This window comes from Scyliorhinus canicula, chromosome 5, assembly GCF_902713615.1.
Source record: "Scyliorhinus canicula chromosome 5, sScyCan1.1, whole genome shotgun sequence".
NCBI lineage: Eukaryota > Metazoa > Chordata > Chondrichthyes > Carcharhiniformes > Scyliorhinidae > Scyliorhinus > Scyliorhinus canicula.
Window position 1 is genome coordinate 53322215 of NC_052150.1, and position 23490 is coordinate 53345704.

Consider the following 23490-nt stretch of genomic DNA (forward strand, 5'->3'; position numbering starts at 1 on the left):
CTTGCAAAAAAATGCAGCCACTCCCGCAATCACATCATGTGTCCCCACCCACCGATCCCACCCCATGTGCCTTTTTTGAAACACCTGGGAGCTTGGGGAGCTCAGTTCCCCCATTATCCTCTCCATGGCAATGCCTCAGCCAATCAGAGTCGACTTCCTAACCAATCAGCACCCTTTGCTCCTTGTGATTGTTTGAAATTTGACATTCGTGAATGTCCTGATGTGTGAAAGAAGAAATGTTTGAGCAACATGTATCTTTTCAGAAATATTCAAGTTCATGTAAGCAACTGCTTACATGAATATCGTTAAAACTGTGAATGCTAGAACTCTGGCATAAAGGCAACCTTCTGGAAATAGTTTTCAAACTTCAACGTGAAACAGTAGCCTACTCTTTATAGAGATTCATTGATCCATGACCTGAAAGTTCATTTTGTTTTTACCAATTGTTTTCAGACGCATGGCAGTGTTCCGACAGAACTGGTTGGTTCATTGTTACATTTCTTATAATCTGAAGGACCATTATATTTTCTTGTATAGATCTGAAGCAAAAAAAAAAAGAAGTTAGCATGACAATTTTATATTGGTAGCTATGACAAATTTCAGACCCACTCGAAATGTTCTCTTAAATTCAGTCACTGTTCTCTCCTGTCCTCAGACCCCACATCCCTTATCAGGAATTCATCTTTACTCCAGCATGTAGGCATACAGTAGCATGATTGATGGCAATAACACAAGACATCCCACCTCATTATATGGACTGGAAAATGCACGTGCTATCTCTTGCATTTGTAAACAGCAGACAAAAATACAAAAAATTAAGAGCCATCCTTGACTCAAAATGTTGACAATGTCCACACTTGCGGCCAGACTTGCTGAGCTTTTCCAGCACTTTGTTTTTAACTCAGGTTTCCGGCATCCGCAATATTTTGCTTTTATATCAAAAATTACCCTTTTCTAATAGAGCAAAATGAAGTTAAAAATTATAACTAATTATTTTTCATTTTATAATGATCTCCAGAATAGAAAATTAACAAGCATGCTCCATTATCCCTGTTTGGGGGGGTAAATACAAATTTTCTGAACAATCACTCACCTGGACCTGAGCAGTAGTACCCCAAGAAATTGTTGTCACTCTTTGTGCTGGTCTCTTTTACTACTTCTTTCCTATTCCACAGCCTGTGTGCCTCTTTGTCCTTTGAAAATAAAGAGTTTGATTTCTGGCCCTTGTCCAGCTCTCAATGAGGACTGCCAATCAAACCAGCTACTGTTTCTATAGGTGAAGGCTTCTGTCGACTAATCCCAATTGAATAGGTCAGGGGCATGCACTTTGAGGCTCATTAAGGACTCTTATGGAGCTCCCAATATTGAACCAATTTTGATGGTGATTAAATGGCTTGTTTTTAAAAAAAAAACATTATACTTGAGAAAGTATCATTCAATTAACAACTTTTTGGTAAAAACTTAAACTGCTGAAATTGTCCACCCTCTTTTACATTATTATTGAAATTTGAACAACCTCATTGCAGCTGTTCCGATAAAAGCAAAATACTGTGGATGCTGGAATAAAACAGAGAATGCTGGAAGTTTCAGCAAGTCTGGCAGCATCTCTGAAGAGAGAAACACTGTTAACATTTCAAGTCCATATGGCTCTTCTTCAGAGCTAAAGACAGGGTAAAATGTGAAGGATGTTATACTTATTTTATACAGGGACAGGTGAAGCAAAGAAGGTGGCCAGGGTTAGATCAGGAGAGATTTGACAAAGATGTTTTGGGCACAAGACAAAGAAAGTGCTAATGCTGATGTTACGGACTGAAGAAGGTCCTGACAGTGGCCGGCAGATAAATGAGCATGAGGACAATCAAGACTGAGTTAGAGCTGAGAGGATAACAGCGCGAGACTGAGAGTGGAGTCAGAGATATAAAACAGTGAGATTGAGAGCGGAGCTGGGGAGATAAAAGAGTGAGACTGAGTGTGGAAGCAGAAGATTAAAGAGCAAGGGCAAGAAAGAGTGTGACTGAAAGCAGAGCCTAGAGATTAAAGACCATGAGAAAGAGTGAGACGGAGTGTGGACCCAGGAGATTAAAGAGTGAGATTGTTGAGAGCAAAGTTCTAGCTTGGAGTTTGGAGCTCCTGAGGTGACATCAGGATTCAAAGGTGATGCAGGGTAACTGGAAGCAGCCAATAGGATGAGTATGGTCGGGTTAAGTATGTACTAGGTTTATTGCTTATAGTTTGCACGGTCTATATTTTGTGGTGTATACGACCAGGTAAGAAGAACCCTAGAGTAATTGATCTTATTTGATTGTACGTATCTTCCAAAAGGTTAAATTTAAATGGGGAAGTCATAACAGGAGAGTTCAATGCATCGTGTGCTCCTCATGCTGTATGTGGGATGCCGGGAACATTTCCAGTACCTAAGAGTCAGCATGTGTGTGGGAAGCGTCTCCAGCTACAGCTCCTGGAAGCCTGGGGTTTAGATCTGGAATGGCGGCTGGCGATACTGTGGAGCACTCGCGAGCGGAGATTATCGTTGATAGCACGTATAGAGTGGTGGTCTCACCACAGGCTATGAAGGGAGTGAGTGACCACCAGGCAGAGCAAGAGAATGAAGCAGACAATGCAGGATTCTCACGTGGTCATTCCCCTGCAAAACAAATATACACTTTGGATACTGTTTTGGGGGGGGGGGGGAAGCAGCAGCAACAGCCAAATTAATTGCACCATGATTGGTTCTGCACCACAGAGGAGTAAAAAGTGCATAAATGCAAAAATTATACGGGATTCAATTGTATGGGGAATAGTGTTTTTTTTTTTAAGGCCGCAAATAAGACTCCAGGATGGTATGTTGCTTCCCTGGTGCTAGGCTCAAGGGTGTTTCAGAGTGGCTACAGGGTAATCTTGGGCGGGGGAAAGAGGGTGAACAGTTAGTGGTCCCAATAGACATTGGTACAAACTACATAGGCAAATAAAGGGACGAGGACCTAAAATCAGAGTATAGGGAGTTAGGAAGCAAGTTGAACAGTAGGACTTCAAAGGTAGTGATTTCAGAATTATAACTAGTGCCACGTGCTAGTCAGTGCAGAAATTAGCAGGATATAACAGATCAATACGTGACTGATTTAGCACAGGGCTAAATAGCTGGCTTTTAAAGCAGACCAAGGTAGGCCAGCAGCGCGGGTTCAATTCCTGTACAGCCTCCCTGAACAGGCGCCGGAATGTGGCGACTAGGGGCTTTTCACAGTAACTTCAGTTGAAGCCTACTTGTGACAATAAGCAATTTTCATTTGAAGAGATGCTGTGAGGAGGAGGGTTTCCGATTCCTGTGACATTAGGACCGGTTCTGGGGGAGGTGGGGCCAGTACAAACTGGGCCGGTTACACGGAGGCAGGACCGGGAGGATATCTTATTTGTAAAACTGGTTATGGAGGGTTTAAACTAAAGTGGCATGGGGGTGGGAACCATGCAAGGAGTCAGAGGAGGGGGAAAACATTGACAACAACAAAAGAAAGAAAGGGGAATAATAAAAAAGTGATAAGCAGAGAATTCAGGGCCACAGTGAAAAATAATGGGAATGGGACAAGCAATGTTAAAAAGACGAGCCTTAAGGCTTTGTTGCCTTAATGTGTGGAGCATTCACTATAAAGTGGATGAATTAATCACACAAATAGATGTAAACAGGTATGATATGGCTGGGATTACGGAGACAAGGCTGCAGGTTGACCTGGGATGGGAATTGATCATCCAGGGGTATTTAGGAAGGATAGACAAAAAAGAAAAGGATCTAACCCTAATTGGATAAAATTTCTGGTTAAAGAGGAAATTAAGGCAACAGTGAGAACGGATATTAGCTCCAATGATGTGGAATCTGTATGGGTAGAGCTGAGAAACACCAAGGGACAAAAAACATTAATGGGAAGTTGTATACAGACCCCAAAACTGTAGTGATGATGTTGGGAATGACATCAAACAGGAAATTAGAGATGCATGTGTTAAAGGAACATCTTTAATTATGGATGACTTTAATCCGCATTTAGATTGGGCAAATCAAGTTAGTAACAATACGAGGAGAGGAATTCCTGGAGCGTATGTGGGATTCTTTCCTGGACCAATACTTTGAGGGGGGGGGGGGGGTTCCTCATAATAATCTATAAAATTCCAGCAAACTAGACAGGGTAGATGCAGGAAAGATAATCCTGATGGTGGGCGAGTCCAGAACCAGGTGCCACAATCCAAGGATACAAGGTAAACATTTTAGGACTGAGATTAGGAGAAATATCTTCATCCACAGAGTAATGAGCCTGTCACAGAAAGCAGTTGAGGCAGCACATTAGCTAGCACTGAGGCTTCACAGCACAAGGTCCCAGGTTCAATTCCCTACTGTGTCACTGTCTGTGCGGAGTCTGCACGTCCTCCCCGTGTCTGCGTGGGTTTCCTCTAGTGCTCCAGTTTCTCCCACAGTCCAAAGATGTGCAGGTTAGGTGGATTGGCCATGGTGTCCAAAAAGGTTTGGAGGGTGTTGGTTTACAGGGATAGGGTCAGGGTGGAAGTGAGGGCTTAAGTGGGTCAGTGTAGACTCAATGGCCCGAATGGCCTCCTTCTGCACTGTTTGTTCAATGTAAAACATAAAGGCTTTCAAGCAGGAGTTAGATACAGCACTTGGGGCTAAACGGATCAAAGGATATGGGGGAAAGCAGTTACAGGTTGTTGAGTTGGATGATCAGCCATGATTTTAATGAATGGCGGAGCAGGCTCGAAGGGCCTACTCCTGCTCCTGTTTTCTATGTTTCTAGAAAGGTAAGACAGCAGAATGTGTTAATAGCAGAACAAGGATCAGTGCCCTGTGAAAGCAAAATTTAAGAACAAATGACAGATGACCATGTGGTGAAGGGAGATGTATTGGGACAAAAAAAAATCTATTAGATAAGTGCAGTCAGGATGGAGGGGAAGGTTCACAGCCTGAAGTTGAACTCCATGTTGAGTCCAGAAGGCTGTAAAGTGCTTAACTGAAAGATGAGGTGCTGTTCCTCTAGCAGCTCTTAAGATATTGCATTTGTGACGAAATGTTTTTAAAAATGACTTTTCTTGTTATTAAGTTTGCTGAACGCTGGAACAGGCCAACCCAACAAAGAGCAAGAAAGGTTGTTTGAATTTCAGACACCAAAGTGATACCCAGGAAGTTTGACTTCATGAACTGGTTCATCCAAATATAATCCACATCACTACCATTTAGCTGTCGCGGGAACTTTAATCCCTTGTGAGCAAAATTTGGCATTTCAATATAAATCACAGCAAAACCTACTTGGGATAAATCAAAATATCTTAAAATATGACAGTAACAGAATGCAAAACATCTTTAATAGAAATGGTTACGCTGATGTTACTTCTTCCAAACCACACTACAGTTTGTTACTGGAAGGTGATAGAGACTTTGCATTCCCCATTCTTCTGGTGGGGACACGTCCAGTCCCTGCATGCCAGATATTAAAACCTGTGCATGTGGAACATCAAACAATGAACGCACATCCTGGCACTCTATGGTGCAGGCACTGTTGCAGTCATTTGGATTTTCAATTCCACTTTGCCTTTATAAAAAAAAACTTTATTGGAATTCAGTTCCAAGTATACTCCTTTGTGTCATTCATAGCATAATTTTGCATTCACACTATGTGCCTGCCATTTCTCAATATGTACGACCAATGGGCATGACTCCAATTTGGAAGGGTAAATCTGGGGGGGAAAAAATGATTGTTTATAGTTGCCTCCAACAGTGACGAGCATTGCGTTATCATCTGGTAACGGCAGGGGGGGGTTCCAACAGACCTGACCCCCATTCTTTGACATATATTTTCCATTATTTGGATAGCAATGTAAGAAGTGACACCTATCACACCCAAGCCACGAGGTGCTTCTCAACCCTTTCTAAATGGGTCTGGCCACTGTCTCCTCAGACAGGAAGAATAAAGTATTAAGCCTGTGTGGTAAATTACATTTTCACCAGTATAACAGATTTGTGAAAATTGGGAAATAGCAGTAGCTTTGAAAACAGTATCCTAAAGACAAATTAGAGAAATTCTGTATCATCTTCTCTATGACAACGCATATCAAAAGATAATAATCATACAGTGCGAAGGACGTTTGTGGCATGGCGTCACAGTGGTTAGCACTGCTGCCTCAGCACCAGGGAACCGGGTTAAATTCTGGCCTTGGGTCACTGCCTGTGTGGAGTTTGTAAGTTCTCCCCGTGTCTGCATGGGTTTCCTCCAGCTGCTCTGGTTTCTTCCCACAGTCCAAAGATGTGCAGGTCAGGTGGATTGACCATGCTACATTTCCTCGTCAGTGTCCAGGGTGGTACAGGTTAGGTTATGGGGATAGGGGGGAGTGGGCATGAGGAGAGTGCTCATTTGAGGGGTCGGTGCAGGCTCGATGGGCTGAATGGCTTCCTATTGCACTGTAGGGATTCTATGACAGCTCTCTGGAAACACAAATAAATCCGTAAAAGAATGCTTTCAGAAATTCTTACATATTCTATGTCCACAGTGCTATCCACTTGTGCTTCCCACGTGATATTTTACTGAAAATAAATCTGAAACCATACTTGTTTTGCAACATCGTCTGAATACTTAATTTGAAAAATAAATTTAGTGTATCCAACTTTTTCTCCAATTAAGGGGCAATTTAGCGAGGCAATTCACCCATCCTGCACATCTTTTTGGGTTGTGGGGGTGTGCCCACGCAGACACAGGGAGAATGTGCAAACTCCACAAGGACAGTGACCTGGGGCCAGGATTGAACCCGGTCCCTCAGCGCCGTGAGATGGCAGTGCTAACCACTGTGCTATAGTGTCGCTCAATAACATCTGAATACTTACACCAATGAAGATTATGAAGCCGAGAATCATCAAAACAATGGGCACGATAATCCACCATCGTTCAAACTGGATACCTGTATCAAAAAGTTGTATTGCTAGTCTCATGTTCAATAAAAAGCAACTAAATAACTGGCAGAACTAACTTTCCAAAAACTAGCAAAATGATACATCTTTGTAGTTTATTGTCTATGAAAGATTACCAGGCATTTGTTTGCTTGGAAACTGCGAGATGACGCACAGGTGCTCAATGTTTTCCTGGGATTTGGCGCAATCTGAAGATGGTAGTTCAAAGTAAATAATTTACTGCTAATTTTAACATCATGCATCTGCCTATCCAGGTGAATGGAAAAGATCCCATGCCAAATCATTTAAAGAGCAAGTGAGTTATCTCCAATGTCCTGGTCAATATTTACCCCTCAATCAACATCACTTTTCACAGTAACTTCATTGTTAATGCAAACCTACTTGTGACAATAATAAGATTATTATTATTACTAAAACAGATTATCTGGTCATTGTCACGTTGTTGTTTGTGGGAGCTCACAGCATGCAACTTGGCAACCGCGTACAACCATACTTCAAAAGTACTTCACTGACTGTAAAATGTTTGGAAATATCTGGTAGTCATGAAAGGCGCTTTTAAAATGCACATATTTATTTCATTAATTTAAATCAGAAAACGCATACCAGTGTTGAAAATCACTGGTACTATCACAAGAAATGTGAATAGGCCATTTGGTCCATCGAGTCTGCTCCACCATTCAATAAGATCATGGTGGAGCTGACTGTGGTCGGATCTCCACTTTCCTGCCTGTCTCCCCAACTCTATTATGTGGAACTTTATCAAATTCCATGTACACAACAGCAACCCCATTAGTTACTTCACCAGAGAAGTCAAACCAATGGTGACTAAGTACAGAAGTATTTCAACACCTTTGTGGAAGCGCCGTCAGCTGTATAAGGTGAAGGTCCAGTACGTTCTCAAAGCAATGCAGTTGGGCAATCAATGTACCCTTGCCAACAATGCCCACACCCAAAGAAACGATTTATTAAAAAAATTGACATTGTAGATTATTTGAAATCTCAAGTTATCACGTAATAATGCGTAAATCTTTAAAAGATCCTGAGAATCTGGTGATCTATGATAAATGCAAAAACTACAAGTTAAGACAGGACTATTTAGTATCACAGCAACAGTAATATACTGACCCCTTTCACGGAGACCCACGTCTGCTTGCTTGTTTTGTTCACCAAGTGGTGCCGACAGGGAACATTGATATGTCCCAAAGTCCTCCCTGGAGACACTGGGAATAATTAAGTAATAGGGTCGAGCCGAATCTAACTCAATCGTTCCATTGAAACCCAGATACTTCCTGGTGATGTTCTCTCGGAAATCTTTTCGAACAATTCCTATTAAACCAACTCCATTATCAGTTATCTGTAAAAGTAAAACAAATAACATAACTGGTATTTCTATGGAAACTCCAACATTAAAAAAGCTGGCATTAAATATTTGGAACCTAGGAACTGGAGTGTAAAGATTGTCAGTATTTAACATATTTGTATCAAATTCCTCTTTCCATTACTTTAACATTATTTTCCACGGGTAGTCCAGGAATACAGGCTAGAATAAAAGATAAGAATCAAAGAACCCTTACAGTGCAGAAGGAGTCCATTCAGCCCATCGAGTCTGCATCAGCCCTTGGACAAAGCACCCCTACTTAAGTCCACACCTCCACCCTAGACCTGTAATCCAGTAACCCCATTTAACCCGTTGGACACTATGGGGCAATTTCGCACAGCTGTCTCACAACTCCAGGGACCCAGGTTCAATTCTGGCCTTGGGTGACTGTCTGTGTGGAGTTTGCACTTTCTCCCCGTGTCTGTGTGAGTTTCCTCCAGGTGCTCCGGATTCCTCCCATAGTCCAAAGATGTGCAGGTTAGGTGGTCATTCTAAGTTGCCCTTAGATTTATGATCAATGTGAGGGGTTACAGGGATAGGGCGAGGGAGTGCTCCTAGGTAGAGTGCTTCTTCAGAGGGTTGGTGCAGACTTAATGAGCTGAATAGCCTCCTTCTGCACTATAGGGATTCTAAGGCCAAAAGCCGATTGGGGGATGTGGGTGGGGGCTGGACTGTACATTGCATAGAATGTAGAATAGAACATAGAACATAGAACGATACAGCGCAGTACAGGCCCTTCGGCCCTTGATGTTGCACCGACATGGAAAAAAACTAAAGGCCATCTAACCTACACTATGCCCTTATCATCCATATGCTTATCCAATAAACTTTTAAATGCCCTCAATGTTGGCGAGTTCACTACTGTTGCAGGTAGGGCATTCCACGGCCTCACCACTCTTTGCGTAAAAAACCCACCTCTGACCTCTGTCCTATATCTATTACCCCTCAATTTAAGGCTATGTCCCCTCGTGCTAGCCACCTCCATCCACGGGAGAAGGCTCTCACTGTCCACCCTATCTAACCCTCTGATCATTTTGTATGCCTCTATTAAGTCACCTCTTAACCTTCTTCTCTCTAACGAAAACAACCTCAAGTCCATCAGCCTTTCCTCATAAGATTTTCCCTCCATACCAGGCAACATCCTGGTAAATCTCCTCTGCACCCATTCCAAAGTTTCCACGTCCTTCCTATAATGAGGCGACCAGAACTGTACGCAGTACTCCAAATGCGGCCGTACCAGAGTTTTGTACAGCTGCAACATGACCTCATGGCTCTGGAACTCAATCCCTCTACCAATAAAGGCCAACACACCATAGCCCTTCTTCACAACCCTATCAACCTGGGTGGCAACTTTCAGGGATCTATGTACATGGACACCGAGATCCCTCTGCTCATCCACATTACCAAGAATTTTACCATTAGCCAAATATTCCACATTCCTGTTATTCTTTCCAAAGTGAATCACCTCACACTTCTCTACATTAAACTCCATTTGCCACCTCTCAGCCCAGCTCTGCAGCTTATCTCTGTCCCTCTGTAACCTGCAACATCCTTCCGCACTGTCTACAACTCCACCGACTTTAGTGTCATCTGCAAATTTACTCACCCATCCTTCTGCGCCCTCCTCTAGGTCATTTATAAAAATGACAAACAGCAACGGCCCCAGAACAGATCCTTGTGGTACGCCACTCGTAACTGAACTCCATTCTGAACATTTCCCATCAACTACCACTCTCTGTCTTCTTTCAACTAGCCAATTTCTGATCCACATCTCTAAATCACCCTCAATCCCCAGCCTCCGTATTTTCTGCAATAGCCGACCGTGGGAAACCTTATCAAACGCTTTACTGAAATCCATATACACCACATCAACTGCTCTACCCTCGTCTACCTGTTCAGTCACCTTCTCAAAGAACTCGATAAGGTTTGTGAGGCATGACCTACCCTTCACAAAACCATGCTGACTACCCCTAATCATATTATTCCTATCTAGATGATTATAAATCGTATCTTTTATAATCCTCTCCAAGACTTTACCCACCACAGACGTTAGGCTCACCGGCCTATAGTTACCGGGGTTATCTCTACTCCCCTTCTTAAACAAAGGGACCACATTTGCTATCCTCCAGTCCTCTGGCACTATTCCTGTAGCCAATGATGACCTAAAAATCAAAGCTAAAGGCTCAGCAATCTCTTCCCTGGTTTCCCTGAGAATCCTAGGATAAATCCCATCAGGCCCCGGGGACTTATCTATTTTCACCTTGTCCAGAATTGCCAACACTTCTTCCCTACGCACCTCAATGCCATCTATTCTAATAGCCTGGGTCTCAGCATTCTCCTCCACAATATTATCTTTTTCTTGAGTGAATACTGACGAAAAGTATTTATTTAGTATCTCGCTTATCTCCTCAGCCTCCACACACAACTTCCCACCACTGTCCTTGACTGGCCCTACTCTTACCCTAGTCATTCTTTTATTCCTGACATACATATAGAAAGCTTTTGGGTTTTCCTTGATCCTACCTGCCAAAGACTTCTCATGTCCCCTCCTTGCTCGTCTCAGCTCTCTCTTTAGATCCTTCCTCGCTTCCTTGTAACTATCAAGCACCCCAACTGAAACTTCACGCCTCATCTTCACATAGGCCTCCTTCTTCCTCTTAACAAGAGATTCCACTTCTTTGGTAAACCACGGTTCCCTCGCTCGACCCCTTCCTCCCTGCCTGACTGGTACGTACTTATCAAGAACATGCAATAGCTGTTCCTTGAACAAGCTCCACATATCCAGTGTGCCCAACCCTTGCAGCCTACTTCTCCAACCTACACATCCTAAGTCATGTCTAATGGCATCATAATTGCCCTCTCCCCCCTTCCCTTCTGAGCAACAGGGAAAGACTCCGTGCCAGAGGCCCGTACCCCATGGCTTACCCCTGGTAAGTCGTCCCCCCCACAAGTATCCAAAACAGTATATTTGTTACTCAGGGGAACGACCGCAGGGGGTCCCTGCACTGACTGCTTCTTCCCAGTCCCTCTTACAGTTACCCATGTATCTCCAGTCTTTGGTGTAACTACTTCCCTGAAGCTCCTATCTATGACCCCCTCTGCCTCCCGAATGATCCGAAGTTCATCCTGCTCAAGCTCCAGGTCCCTAACACGGTTTTTGAGGAGCTGGAGTTGGGTGCACTTCCCACAGATGAAATCAGCAGGGACACTGACGGCGTCCCTCACCTCAAGCATTCTGCAGGAGGAGCATTGTACTGCCTTCCCTGACATCACCTCTAGATTTAAAAAAAACAAGAAAAAGAAAAAGAAAGAAAGGAAGAGCTTACCTGATATTACCTCAAACCCTGCTCCCGCTGAAAGGTAAGCAAATTTAAAGGCACTTACTCACCTTCACGACAGGCCCCTGCTCCCGCTTCCCAACCACCGTGGGGTGGGAGGGTTGGTTAGAGGAGGAGGTAGGGTGGGAAACACTCACAAAGTGTTTCGGGTTTAACTGTCACTTGACAGCAGCCCCTCCACAAACCACCTTCAACTTAGGCTGACCGCACTGCACGTATGCAAATTTCCCCAGAACAGCTGACCAGTAGCTCTGCTCTGCTGCCCTCTGCTGGATGCTTTCGTTCCCTCAAACTCCTTGGGTCTCCTTCGCAGGTTCACCTTCAACTTAGGCTGACCGCACTGCACGTATGCAAATTTCCCCATAACAGCTGACCAGTAGCTCTGCTCTGCTGCCCTCTGCTGGATTGCAATATAATTATGGTGTAAACACTCAGGATTAAAATTAATAGTGGACAGACGTAGGAAAATAACTTCGGAGAAAGAATGGCAATCATCTTTTGATATAGATCTCAAATGCCCACCCTCCTAACCTGAATATCACTTTTTGGTGTTTTGACCCACCCCGCACAACAAATAGGAGACAGTCACATGTATTTTCTCAAATTACATTAAGCTTCCAAAAATTGCAATATAATTATGGTGTAAACACTCAGGATTAAAATTAATAGTGGACAGACGTAGGAAAATAACTTCGGAGAAAGAACATTTGCAACAACTAGTTGCTGAGTGATAAATTGCTTAATTGGGTGCAAACTGATCGTGCATCAAACTGGTAAAATAGCATTTTGATTTTATTTATTGAAAGTGGATGTAAGGAAACCACCGATTATTCTACAAGCAATCTATAATGATTCAAACACAGCTAGATTTGACTATTTTTCTGAGGTAATTTTACTGCAGTGCTATTTATAGTGAATGGAAGGAGAATAATTTTAACTTGCCATAATCATTGTTAATGGGACAGGGACAGCCTCAAAATGGTCTCAGTAGACTTGCTGCCTGAATAGCGCCATCTTTCTGACTGTCATTTTTACAGAGGCCTACCTCAAGGCTTTCAAAGCATAGACCTCTATCAGGCACCTTTACTACATGACTAGATAGCAGTGTGTGCCATGCATTTTAGGAGAATTTTTACTGTCAAATTTTCTCATGGGCTCTTCAAGTTTAAGTTTTAAATTAAATATATGGGGCCCGGAATCTACCTGCGAATCCAATAAAATCATTTGGCACACCAAATCCCCAAGCTCCTCCCTCATGATGGCAATCGTCCTAGTTTTATCTTGTTGCAATATTGTGCTGGTTTGAGTTCAGCTAGCTACATCAGAATGCCCATTTGGGATGAGTACATCATCCCAAGATACTTTATATAATGCAGTACAGGCCCTAGCCAAAATGGAGATGATTAAGTAATTCCTCCCATCATTCATGCCAACACCACCACACTGCTGTAGGTGACTGGAATTGATTTTGTGTGTAATTCTTTTATTTTAATTATTTTGAACTCACTGCATTTTATTGGGGGAAATAATCTTGCTGCAGTCTCTAAACTGGTTTCTATAGTTTTCATCATGGGTTCAGAGATTCTAAATTAAAACCACAATTCCCCCTGCACTAAAACTCATTGGCTGCCAGAGTGGTGTCAATATTAACTCCGATTTAATAAGGCCTGGGCGTGAAAAATCGGCTCTGGCCTCTTTGCTGCTGGATTGGTTGGCCAGCACGCTCCACCCATCAGCCACCCAGAAGCTAATGTTTACCTGAAGCAGCGTCAAGTTTAATGTATTGAAATCTGAAACAGACTCTCTTGTCCAGCTCTTCACATTATAACCTAATTCTGATTTCTAGCTGCTGGTGAATGGGAGATGGACAAGCTAAGCCACAAAGGCAATTATGTGGTGTTTGGTATTGAGGCTAGCAATTAACGGGAACCTGGCAGCAAGCTAGGGATGGATACCAGGCACACAGGACAAGAGGTGATGAATTACCAAGACAAATACTGCAGTTTCCAAGAATCTGAATTAAAAATCGAAAATACTGGAAATTCTCAGCAGGACAGTCAGCATCTTTTGAGAGGGGAGCAGTTAATATTTGCAGGCAATGAGCGACCATCAAAACCAAACATTTTATTTGAGGCAATGAATTGTGGAATGCGCCAAATCCCTTGTTTAGAATACAATAGGCACGCAACACCTAAACAATTTGATGCTGGTGTGCCTGTATGATTGAATAATGGAATTTTGATTATAACTCAGTGATTAATGATGGATTTGATAGTTTTGGAACCACTGTAAAGGCATAAAAAGAGGTGATCATGTGAGTGTGTAACTACTTCAATACATCTGAGGAGGTAGTAGAAACATCACCAAATTGCAAAAATATTTTCAATTACTTTAATAGAATAATGTGCACTTCACAGAACCTTCTCACATAGTAGGAGGTCATTAGTGCTGTCTGTCATTCCTGTGTTGGATCTTTGAAAGCACAGTCCAATTTAGTCTCACACCCCTACATTTCCCCCAAATCCCTTCAAAATTATTCCGTTTCATGTTGAATTCCTTCTTCAAAAAATCTAGGAAATCTGACTCTACCACCCTTTCAGGTACTGTTCCAGATCTTAACATCCCTCGTGTGAAGAAATATCTTGTTTTCGTTTTGCCTCGATTTCTTCCTTCAATTACCCTAAATTTGTGACCTCTGGTTATTGACCGACTTGCCAGAGGAATCAATTTCTCCCTAGTTGCTTTATCAAAATCCCTCATAATTTTGAATACCTCCATTTGGTCTGCCCTTAAATTTAAAACTTCTCTGATCGGAGGAGAACAATCCCAGCTTTTCCAGATAACTGCAATCTTTTAGCCTTTGCCATTCTGGCAAATCCCCTTTGCATCTTCTCCAAAGCCTTGACGTGCTGCCTGAAGTGTGGTGTCCAGAATTGTTCACAAGACGGGCAGCACGGTGGCACAGTAGCTAGCACTGGGACCATGGCACCGAAGTCCTAGGTTCGATCCCGGCTCTGGGTCACTGTCGGTGTGGAGTTTGCACATTCTCCCCGTGTTAGCGTGGGTTTGCTTTAAAAGATACTTTTCGATTTCTGCTGTACCACGCCTGTAGAGTGGGCCGTGTGCTCCCCATACCACAATCTAGTAAAAGTTGTGAGTCAGGTGAACAACCCAAAAGATGTGCAGGGTAGGTGAATTGGCCACGCTAAATTTCCCCTTAATTGGAAAAAAATGAATTGGGCACTCTAAATTTAAAAAAAATAGAATTGTTCACAATACTGTAGCCAATGCATAACCAGAGATAATGTGTACTTGTTCATGTATTCATTTCCCTAATATCTGATTAAGAGTCATATTTAGGGGCAGCAGGGTAGCATGGTGGTTAGCATGGGGGGGGGGGGGGGGGGGTTGTTGGGTTATGGGTATAGGGTGGATACGTGGGTTTGAGTAGGGTGATCATGGCTTGGCACAACATTGAGGGCCGAAGGGCCTGTTCTGTGCTGTACTGTTCTATGTTCTATTTGTCTCAAAATGTTAACTCTTGTTCCCACGGCACAGGCACTGCCAATTCTGCTGAGTTTTCCAGCATTTACTGCTTTTATTTCAGATCTCCAGCATCTGCAGTATTTTATTTTAAAACCTTCTTATTTCACCAGTCCATGACACCCTGAAATCTGCTACGATCTAGCTCACTATTTACTATGTTGCAAAAAATATTGTCTGCAATCTTCAAAATTGTGCTTCTTAGACCCAAGTCCAGGTCAGAGCAAAAGCCCCAACAGTGATCTCTGGGAAACTCAATTACATACTTCTTTCCAGCCAGAAAGGCATCTGTCCACCATACTATGTTTCCTATCCCTCATATACTCGAGCAAATTATGTATTGGAGTTATTACTGCTCCCTTTAATACTATGTGCTTTCAATTTTCAAATAAATCTTTTATTTGGTACTTTATCGAGCGTTTTTCAAATATTCATATGCACAACCTCAACTGCATTATCTTCGATCAACCCTCTGTCTCACCTCAAACAAATTCCTCCTTGTTTTACCTTTAGTTCTTCCGTCTGTCATGGCAATGTCACTTTAAGAAATGATAGTCTGCTAAAGTTACTGTAGTGATGTCAGAGTGTGGATGGAACTGAGCTCTGGTTCTGCTTTTTAGTTTCACTTTGAGAAAAGCTTGGGTGTGTGTGTTTTTTTGGTTTTGTTTCAGTGTTGGAGCTGCAGTCAGCCGCGGAAGGTGTAATGTTGTTCCTTCTGCCATGTAAAGACTATCTCTTGATCATTTGGGAAATTCAGAGTGATAACTGTTCTCAGTAGTGAATTTAAACCTGATGTGCTTCTGTTAAAATGTTTTTTTTTAGTCTTATGGATGTTAAAAGGAAAGTAAGGATTACTTAGTGTTGTATTCTTTGGGGGTTGTATTTGAATTGATAGTTGCTACGATGTTCACTGTATGTTTTAAAGAGGTTAACTTTAGTTCATAGAATAAACATTGTTTTGCTTTAAAATATACTTTTCGATTTCTGCTGTACCACAGCTGTAGAGTGGGCCGTGTGCTCCCCATACCACAATCTAGTAAAAGTTGTGGGTCAGGTGAACTCCATGATACACTTTGGGGTTCTCTAAACCCTGGCCAATAACACGTCACTGACCCCAAATCTACGCCCTTTGGTTATTTTCTTTTTAATTTTAAAGTGCCCAATCCACCTACCCTGCAAATCTTTGGGTTGTGGGGGTGAAACCCAGACAAACACTGGGAGAATGTGCAAACTCCACATGGACAGTGACCCAGAACCGGGATTGAACCTGGGACCCTGGTATCATGAGGCAACAATGCTAACCACTGCGCCACCATGCTGCCCTTGACCTTTGGTTATTGACCCCCTTGCCAGAGGGAACAATTTCTCCCCAGATTAGTCAAATAACATTTGTATTTCAATAAATCAGTTCCAAACATTCCTATAAACCCATACTTCCTCATGTGAGAATTCATTTGTCTTTGATAATGGTCTAGTAGCTTTCCTACCTTTTTTTTATTGTCACAAGTAGGCTTGCATTAGCATTGCAATGAAGTTACTGTGAAAAGGCCCGGGTCGCCACACTGTTAGATTGTTAGGATGTTAGACTGACTTATTTGTCGTTACCAGTTTTATCCATCATCCCCCTTTCTCAATAGGGATGTTATATTTGCAATCCCCACAGAATATTACAGTGCAGAGGATGCCCTTCGGCCCATCAATTTTGCACCGATGCATGAAAGACCCTGACCTGCCCACCTAATCCCACTTGTTAGCACTTGGCCCATAGCCTTGTATGTTATGGCATGCCAAGTACTCATCCAGGTACTTTTTAAAGGATGTGAGGCATTCCGCCTCTACCACCCTCACAGGCTGTGCATTCCAGACCGTCACCATTCTCCGGGTAAAAACATTTTCCTTCAAAATCGCCCTAAACCTCCCACCCCTCACTTTGAACATACCTCAATCAGGTCACCCCTCAGTCTTCTCTGTTCCAGAGAAAACAACTCTATCCAACCTCTCTTTATAACTTAAATGTTCCATCTCAGATAACATTCTGGTGAATCTTCCCTACACCCCCTCCAGTCCAATTACATCCTTCCAATAATGTTGCGACCAGAATTGCACACAGTACTCCAGCTGTGGCATCACCAAAGTTCTACACGCTCCATCATGACCTCCCTGCTTTTGTAATCTATGCCCCAATTGATAAAAGCGAGTGTTCCAAATGCTTTTTCACCACCTTATTAACCTGCCCATCAGCCTTCAGAGATCTCTGGGCAAACTCATCAAGGTCCCTTTGTTATTCGGAACTTCCCAGTGTCAGACTTTTCATAGTATACTTCATTGTTAAATTACTCCCTCCAAGTGTATCATCTCACACTTTTCAGGGTTAAATTCCATCTGTCACTTATTACCGATCCTGTCTATATCTTCCGAGAACCCGACACTCAACCTCACTGTTAACTACCCGACCAATCTTTGTGTCATCCGCAAACTTACTGATCCTACTCCTCATATGGTCATCTATGTCATTTATAAAATGTCAAACAATTGGGGGCCCAGCACAGATCATGTGGTACGCCACTGGTCACTGGCTTCCAGACACTAAAGCAGTGTCTGGGATCACCCTCTGTCTCCTACCGCTAAGCCAATTATGAATCCACCTTATCAAATCATCCTGTATCCCATGCGCATTTGCCTTCTTTATAAGCCTCCCGTGTGGGACCTTGTCAAAGCTTTGCTGAAATCCATGTAAACTACATCAACTACACTACCCTCATCTATGCACCTGGTCACATGCTCAAAAGATTCAATCAAATTTGTTAGGCATGACCTCCCTCTGACAAAGCCATGCTGATTATCCCTGATCAAAACTTGCCTCTCCAATCCTCTAGTCCTTTATTCCCCACTTCCATTACCAAGGAATTTCTAATTTATTCATGAGATGTAAGCATCTCTGAATTCCAACATTTATTGCCCATCCCTAATTGTCCAAGAGAAGGTGTTGATGAATCATCTTTCTGCTGTATGTACACATGCTGTTATGGAGAAAGTTGAAAGGTTTTACAGTGACAGTGAAGGAACGGCATTATAGTTCTGAGAAAGAATGGTTTATGGCTGGAGGGGCAGAGCTTGCAGCTTTAGAAGATGCTGTTAAAGAAGCCTTAGCAACCTGCTGCAGTGCATCTTGTGGATGATGCATACTGTGTGCTGGTGATGGAGGGGGGAACATTTTAAGGTGGTGGATGGGCTATGGGCTGCTTTATCCTGGGTGGTGTCAAGCTACTTGTTTGTTGTTTGAGCTGCACTCATCTGGGTAAGTGAGGAGCATTCCATCATTCTCCACACTTGTGATTGGTAGATGGTGGACAGACTTCAGGGAGGTAAGCTACTTGCTACGGAATTCCCAACTTCTGACCTGCTCTTGAGCCACAGTTTTTATGTGGCTGGTCCAGTTCAGTTTCTGGTCAATGAAAATCCCTGCCATATCAGGGCAGCACGGTAGCCTTGTGGATAGCACAATCGCTTCACAGCTCCAGGGTCGATTCCGGCTTGGGTCACTGTCTGTGCGGAGTCTACACATCCTCCCCGTGTGTGCGTGTGTTTCCTCCGGGTGCTCCGGTTTCCTCCCACAGTCCAAAGATGTGCAGGTTAGGTGGATTGGCCATGATAAATTGCCCTTAGTGTCCAAAATTGCCCTTAGTGTTGGGTGGGGTTACTGGGTAATGGGGATAGGGTGGAGGTGTTGACCTTGGATAGGGGGTAGGGTGCTCTTTCCAAGAGCCGGTGCAGACTCGATGGGCCGAATGGCCTCCTTCTGCACTGTAAATTCTATCTATGTACTCTCTGTAGCCCCACATAATCTTTAGACACTAAGTAGCAATTTAGCATGGCCATCTAACCTGTGCATCTTTGGATTTAATGGGAAGGGGAGAAGATTCTGGTCAGAACGTCTACCATCTTTATATCAACACAAAACATTAACTCGGAGGGCGCAATCCGACAGCCACCCGAAAAGCAGCTTGCACGGTGCAACATGGCAGATAGAAGCCGGAAGGCCTCGCTCCAGGAACCTACTCGGCTCACAACCTCTTGCGGGATCTAACTCGATCTTGCAAGATGTTGAGATGTAATCACTTTGTGTGATCACTTTTTAGCAAACCTGCATATTAAAGCGACACAACTAGTTTCACTTTCAAATGTAATTTCCCGAGGTACCCGAGGCGTTGAGACCTCAGGCGAGCGCCTGGTCTCCGGAAACAGGGACCAGACCAAACAGCATTTGTGGGGATTTCCCAGGGGCTGAGGTACCCTGGCACTGCCACCTGGGTGCCAGCCTGGCACTGCCAGCTGCCAGGGGCATAGTTGGGGTGCCAGGTTGGCACTGCCAAGGTGCCAAGCTGGCATTTGTGTGTGGTGATCAGGCCTGGCGTCCCCTGCGTGGGTGTTGGGGGTTCAGGGGGCTGTGGACCCTCCCATAGTGCATTGGGACTTGGGGGTGTCTCGGGAGTCGCGTTGCGGGCGTTGGGAGGGCTTCCGACACGTAGAGCTCCTCGGTATAGAAATGGGGCCTCAGCCGCGCATTCCCCACTGAAGACTCTTATTTAATGTGGATGGTGTTTTATAGCCATGTGCTTTTCGACGCTGCGCGCGCTGGGAAACACGTGGCCAAATGCACTCGCTATGGGATTTTGTTCCCATTTAGTTGAATTGCGCCCTGTTTCTCGCTCCACAGATACTGCCAGACCTGCTGAGTTTAAACAGCATTTTCTGTTTTTGCTTTCTTTCCTTGTTGGACTAGAAATGTGCTTACCTAAATAAATGCTACTGTAAACAATTTAAGAAGTTCTTCATCTTCCTTCCCATGTATTCTTGTTTCCTCTCTTCCCTTCCAACATATATTAGGGCAATGGAGGTCCCCCACTATTAGTTTTTGTTTCAACTTCCTCTGAAACTTGCCAATAGATGTGTTCCTTGATCTCCTTCTCACTCTTTTGAAGTCTATAATAAATAGCCAGTAAATCGAACAGCTCGTATTTTGTTCTTTAACTCTACCCAAATAGGGGCTGGTTTAGCTCACTCAGCTAAATCGCTGGCTTTTAAAGCAGACCAAGCAGGCCAGCAGCACGGTTTGATTCCCGTACCAGCCTACCCGGACAGGCGCCGGAATGTGGCGACTAGGGGCTTGTCACAGAAACTTCATTGAAGCCTACTCGTGATAATAAGCGATTTTCATTTCATTACAAATAGATCTGGTCTATAACCCATGGTATATTGCTCCTGTATTGAACTGCAATATTATCTTTGATCAACACTACTTTATCTGTAGCCAGGAATGTTTAATTTCTATTGGGTCCATGTTTAAACTAGGTTTCCATACAACTACTGTAGCATAACCTAATTTGGCAATTTGTGCTCTACCTCATCAAACCGCAGCTGTAACACAACTCTGCTACTTCCTGCTTTTCTACATTACTTGTCCTGTTAGTTTGCCCCTCCTTCTTATATGTGCAACTTGTTTCGTCTCTCCTGTTGCACCACCCCTGCCAAATGAGTTTTGACTCCTCCCCCACAACACCATTTGTCCCAGCTTTTTTCAAACTTGTAGAAACTGTGGGTGTTTTTGCTCCACCAACTGGCGAAAATAAAATGAAGCAACTTGGGTGGAATTTCCCCAATTTACTTCCTGCTACACAGACCTAAAATATATCTGCCTAGGCTGTTGGACTTTTAACCTGGTGCAGTAAAATTTCTTATTGTATAGATCTAGAATTTACAGTGCAGGAGGCGGCCATTTGGCCCATCGAGTCTGCACCGGCTCTTGGAAAGAGCACCCTCCCCAAGCCCACACCTCCACCTTACCTCATAACCCAGTAACCCCACCCAACATTAAGGGCAATTTTGGACACTAAGGGCAATTTTGAACACCAAGGGCAATTTAGCATAGCCAATCCACCGAACCTGCACATCTTTGGACTGTTCCACTTGATTTTGAACTACATTTTATAATTACAGAGCATGTGGCAAATCAACTAGTAAAAAAAATACAAATAAATAAAATCAGATTAATTTCCTTCACTATCACTGGGTCAAAATCCTGGAACTCCCTCTCACGCCAGCACATGGACTACAGCAGTTCAAAGAAGGTGGTTCATCACCACCTTCCCAAGAGTAATAAATACTGGCCTAGCCAGCGATATTCACATCTTGCGTGCAAATAAACCAAAAGAAACTTGTTTTATGAATCAATGCTGCTATTACAAAGGTGGGGATGAATTATATCATCAAGATAAAAGCAAATTACTATGGATGCTGGAATCTGAAACAATAACAAAAAATGCTGGACCTCTCAACTGGTCTGGCAGCATCTGTGGAGAGAGAACTGAGCTAATGTTTGGAATCAGGGTGGCTTGAAACTGAAGGAGAGTTATACTGTTAGGTTGATGGAGCAGTGGGTCTGAATAGAGGACCAGTCATAGGTGGAGATTGAAAATGATGCTGTGACCAAAAAGACAAAGGGACTGTAATAATGGTGATGATAATAATGGTGGTAATACTATGAAGGGTGCTGATAGTAGCACATTAAGAGGGTCTGCGTGTGTTAATGACAGAACAGAGGTAAGCACTGTGTCAAAAGACAACTTGGAACACGTGGTGGGGGGTGGGGGCAATGGTGAGGGAACCACATCTCCATTTAGTTACAGATTCTGTTTTCCGTGAGTTTAAACAGCAATTTGTATTTATATAATACGAAGTTAAGCATTTCAAGGTGGGATGAACATGAACTTCACATTATACGGCCAAACCTGGCGCGAGCGCACATGTTCACCTTGTACCAGCTGATAGCCCGGTACTGGAGTCCAATTTGAAAGTCTGCTTTGCAGGGCAACCTTGCTGTTTCTCCACATTTTACAGCAACCTCGGAGATGCACTCCGCGCCCAAAAACATCAGAGCTGCAAAAACAAGGAACATCAAAGGTAAGAGTTACACGACGCTCATAAACTCAACATTAAATGCTGCTGCTCTCCGTGAAAAGGAACAGTCCTTCGAAAATATACAACAAGAAACAGTCCTTCGAAAATATACAACACACGTAACAAAAAAAAGAGGATCTGACAGTTTGGCCCTCAGCTCGGCAGATTGGGCAGAGTCTGTTCAGAAGCCATTTGCTCTAACCACAATATAAGATTCACTTTGGAGAAACGGGATAAAACATTTACCTTGGACACCCAGAAACCAGTGTTGGGAGTGGTGAGATGTTTTTCGGCTCATGTTTAAACTATCATGTGGAGAAACAGCAAGGTTCTTCCTCGGCTTGGCTGGAAGTCAAGACCTTTCCCGACAAAGGACAACTCACGATTAAACCCATTTCCGGTCTTCTCAAAACGAAACCTAAACAGATTCAAACGCCCTGGCAGTGAGGAGGCGATTCAATCTTATTTATTTGACTTGTTGTGGACACAGTGTGACCTCGAAGGAAGGCTCCGGTGCCCCAGATATACTTATAATACATTATTAATTAATATTTGCCGAGTTATTTTTTTTTTGTTACGCTTTGTTGGTTGGAGGCGGAGCTACAGCTCGGAAATAGTCTAGCGTTACATCATTGAGAGATAAGCGGCGCAGCATGTTGTTGGCCTTGATCCTGTCCTGTGGTAAGTGTACAAGGTGGGATGGTAGAGGAAGGGGCTCACTAGATCAGGTGTATATGGACAAGTGTACAAGCTGGGCGGAGTTTAGTACACGGGGAGCGAGCCCTTGCCTTTTAATAACAGGGTTTTACAGCAAGTCGTCAATCACTTATGAGGTAAAAATGAATGAAAACAATTTATTTCTCTGTATCTTTGCTGTTCTGCATTGATTTTGGCTTTATCTCGGCCGTTAATTGTCACAACTTTTCACAGGTGGTTTGCAACTAACTTTCCATATAGTTTACCGGTCCTGTTTTCTAACATGGCTAAAAAGTTGCATGTTTATTGTTTATATGGCTATTTTAGCAGACATGTTGTTTTAATTAATTGCTGCTGATCGTTTAATTGGAGTAAAGGATTGTCGCGAGGTTTTTAAACGTTTGTGATTAGAATTTGTTTTGGGTGAGGGGCTGGCTGTGTATGGGTGGGGTTGGGGCAAGATCACGAAAACTGGCAATTTAATCCGTTTCCGCCATTTAAACAAATTCTTGCTGGCTTTTTTTGCGAGTTTAAAACCTCACGTTTGCATTGTGATGATTCCCGTACCAGCCTCCCCGGACAGGCGCCGGAATGTGGCGACTAGGGGCTTTTCACAGTAACTTCAT

At 43.3% G+C, this 23490-nt stretch overlaps 1 protein-coding gene across 3 annotated transcripts; it reads right to left on the reverse strand.

The window, feature by feature from the left end:
- Positions 1–376: 376 nt before the first annotated feature.
- On the reverse strand, positions 377–22555 carry LOC119965985 (CD83 antigen-like). 3 transcript variants are annotated; one of them, XM_038797075.1, is made up of 6 exons: positions 22415–22555; positions 22023–22147; positions 8078–8306; positions 6869–6942; positions 1094–1193; positions 377–539 (listed from the first exon to the last, which is right to left on the reverse strand). In XM_038797075.1, exons 1-6 carry the CDS (start codon positions 22464–22466, stop codon positions 520–522), a joined length of 600 nt encoding a protein of 199 aa, XP_038653003.1. In that variant the 5' UTR covers positions 22467–22555; the 3' UTR covers positions 377–519. The 3 variants fall into 3 exon arrangements, with proteins under 3 accessions (XP_038653003.1, XP_038653004.1, XP_038653005.1); XM_038797076.1 differs by lacking the exon at positions 1094–1193; XM_038797077.1 differs by lacking the exons at positions 377–539; positions 1094–1193 and adding an exon at positions 4522–5582.
- Between the last annotated feature and the right edge of the window lie 935 nt (positions 22556–23490).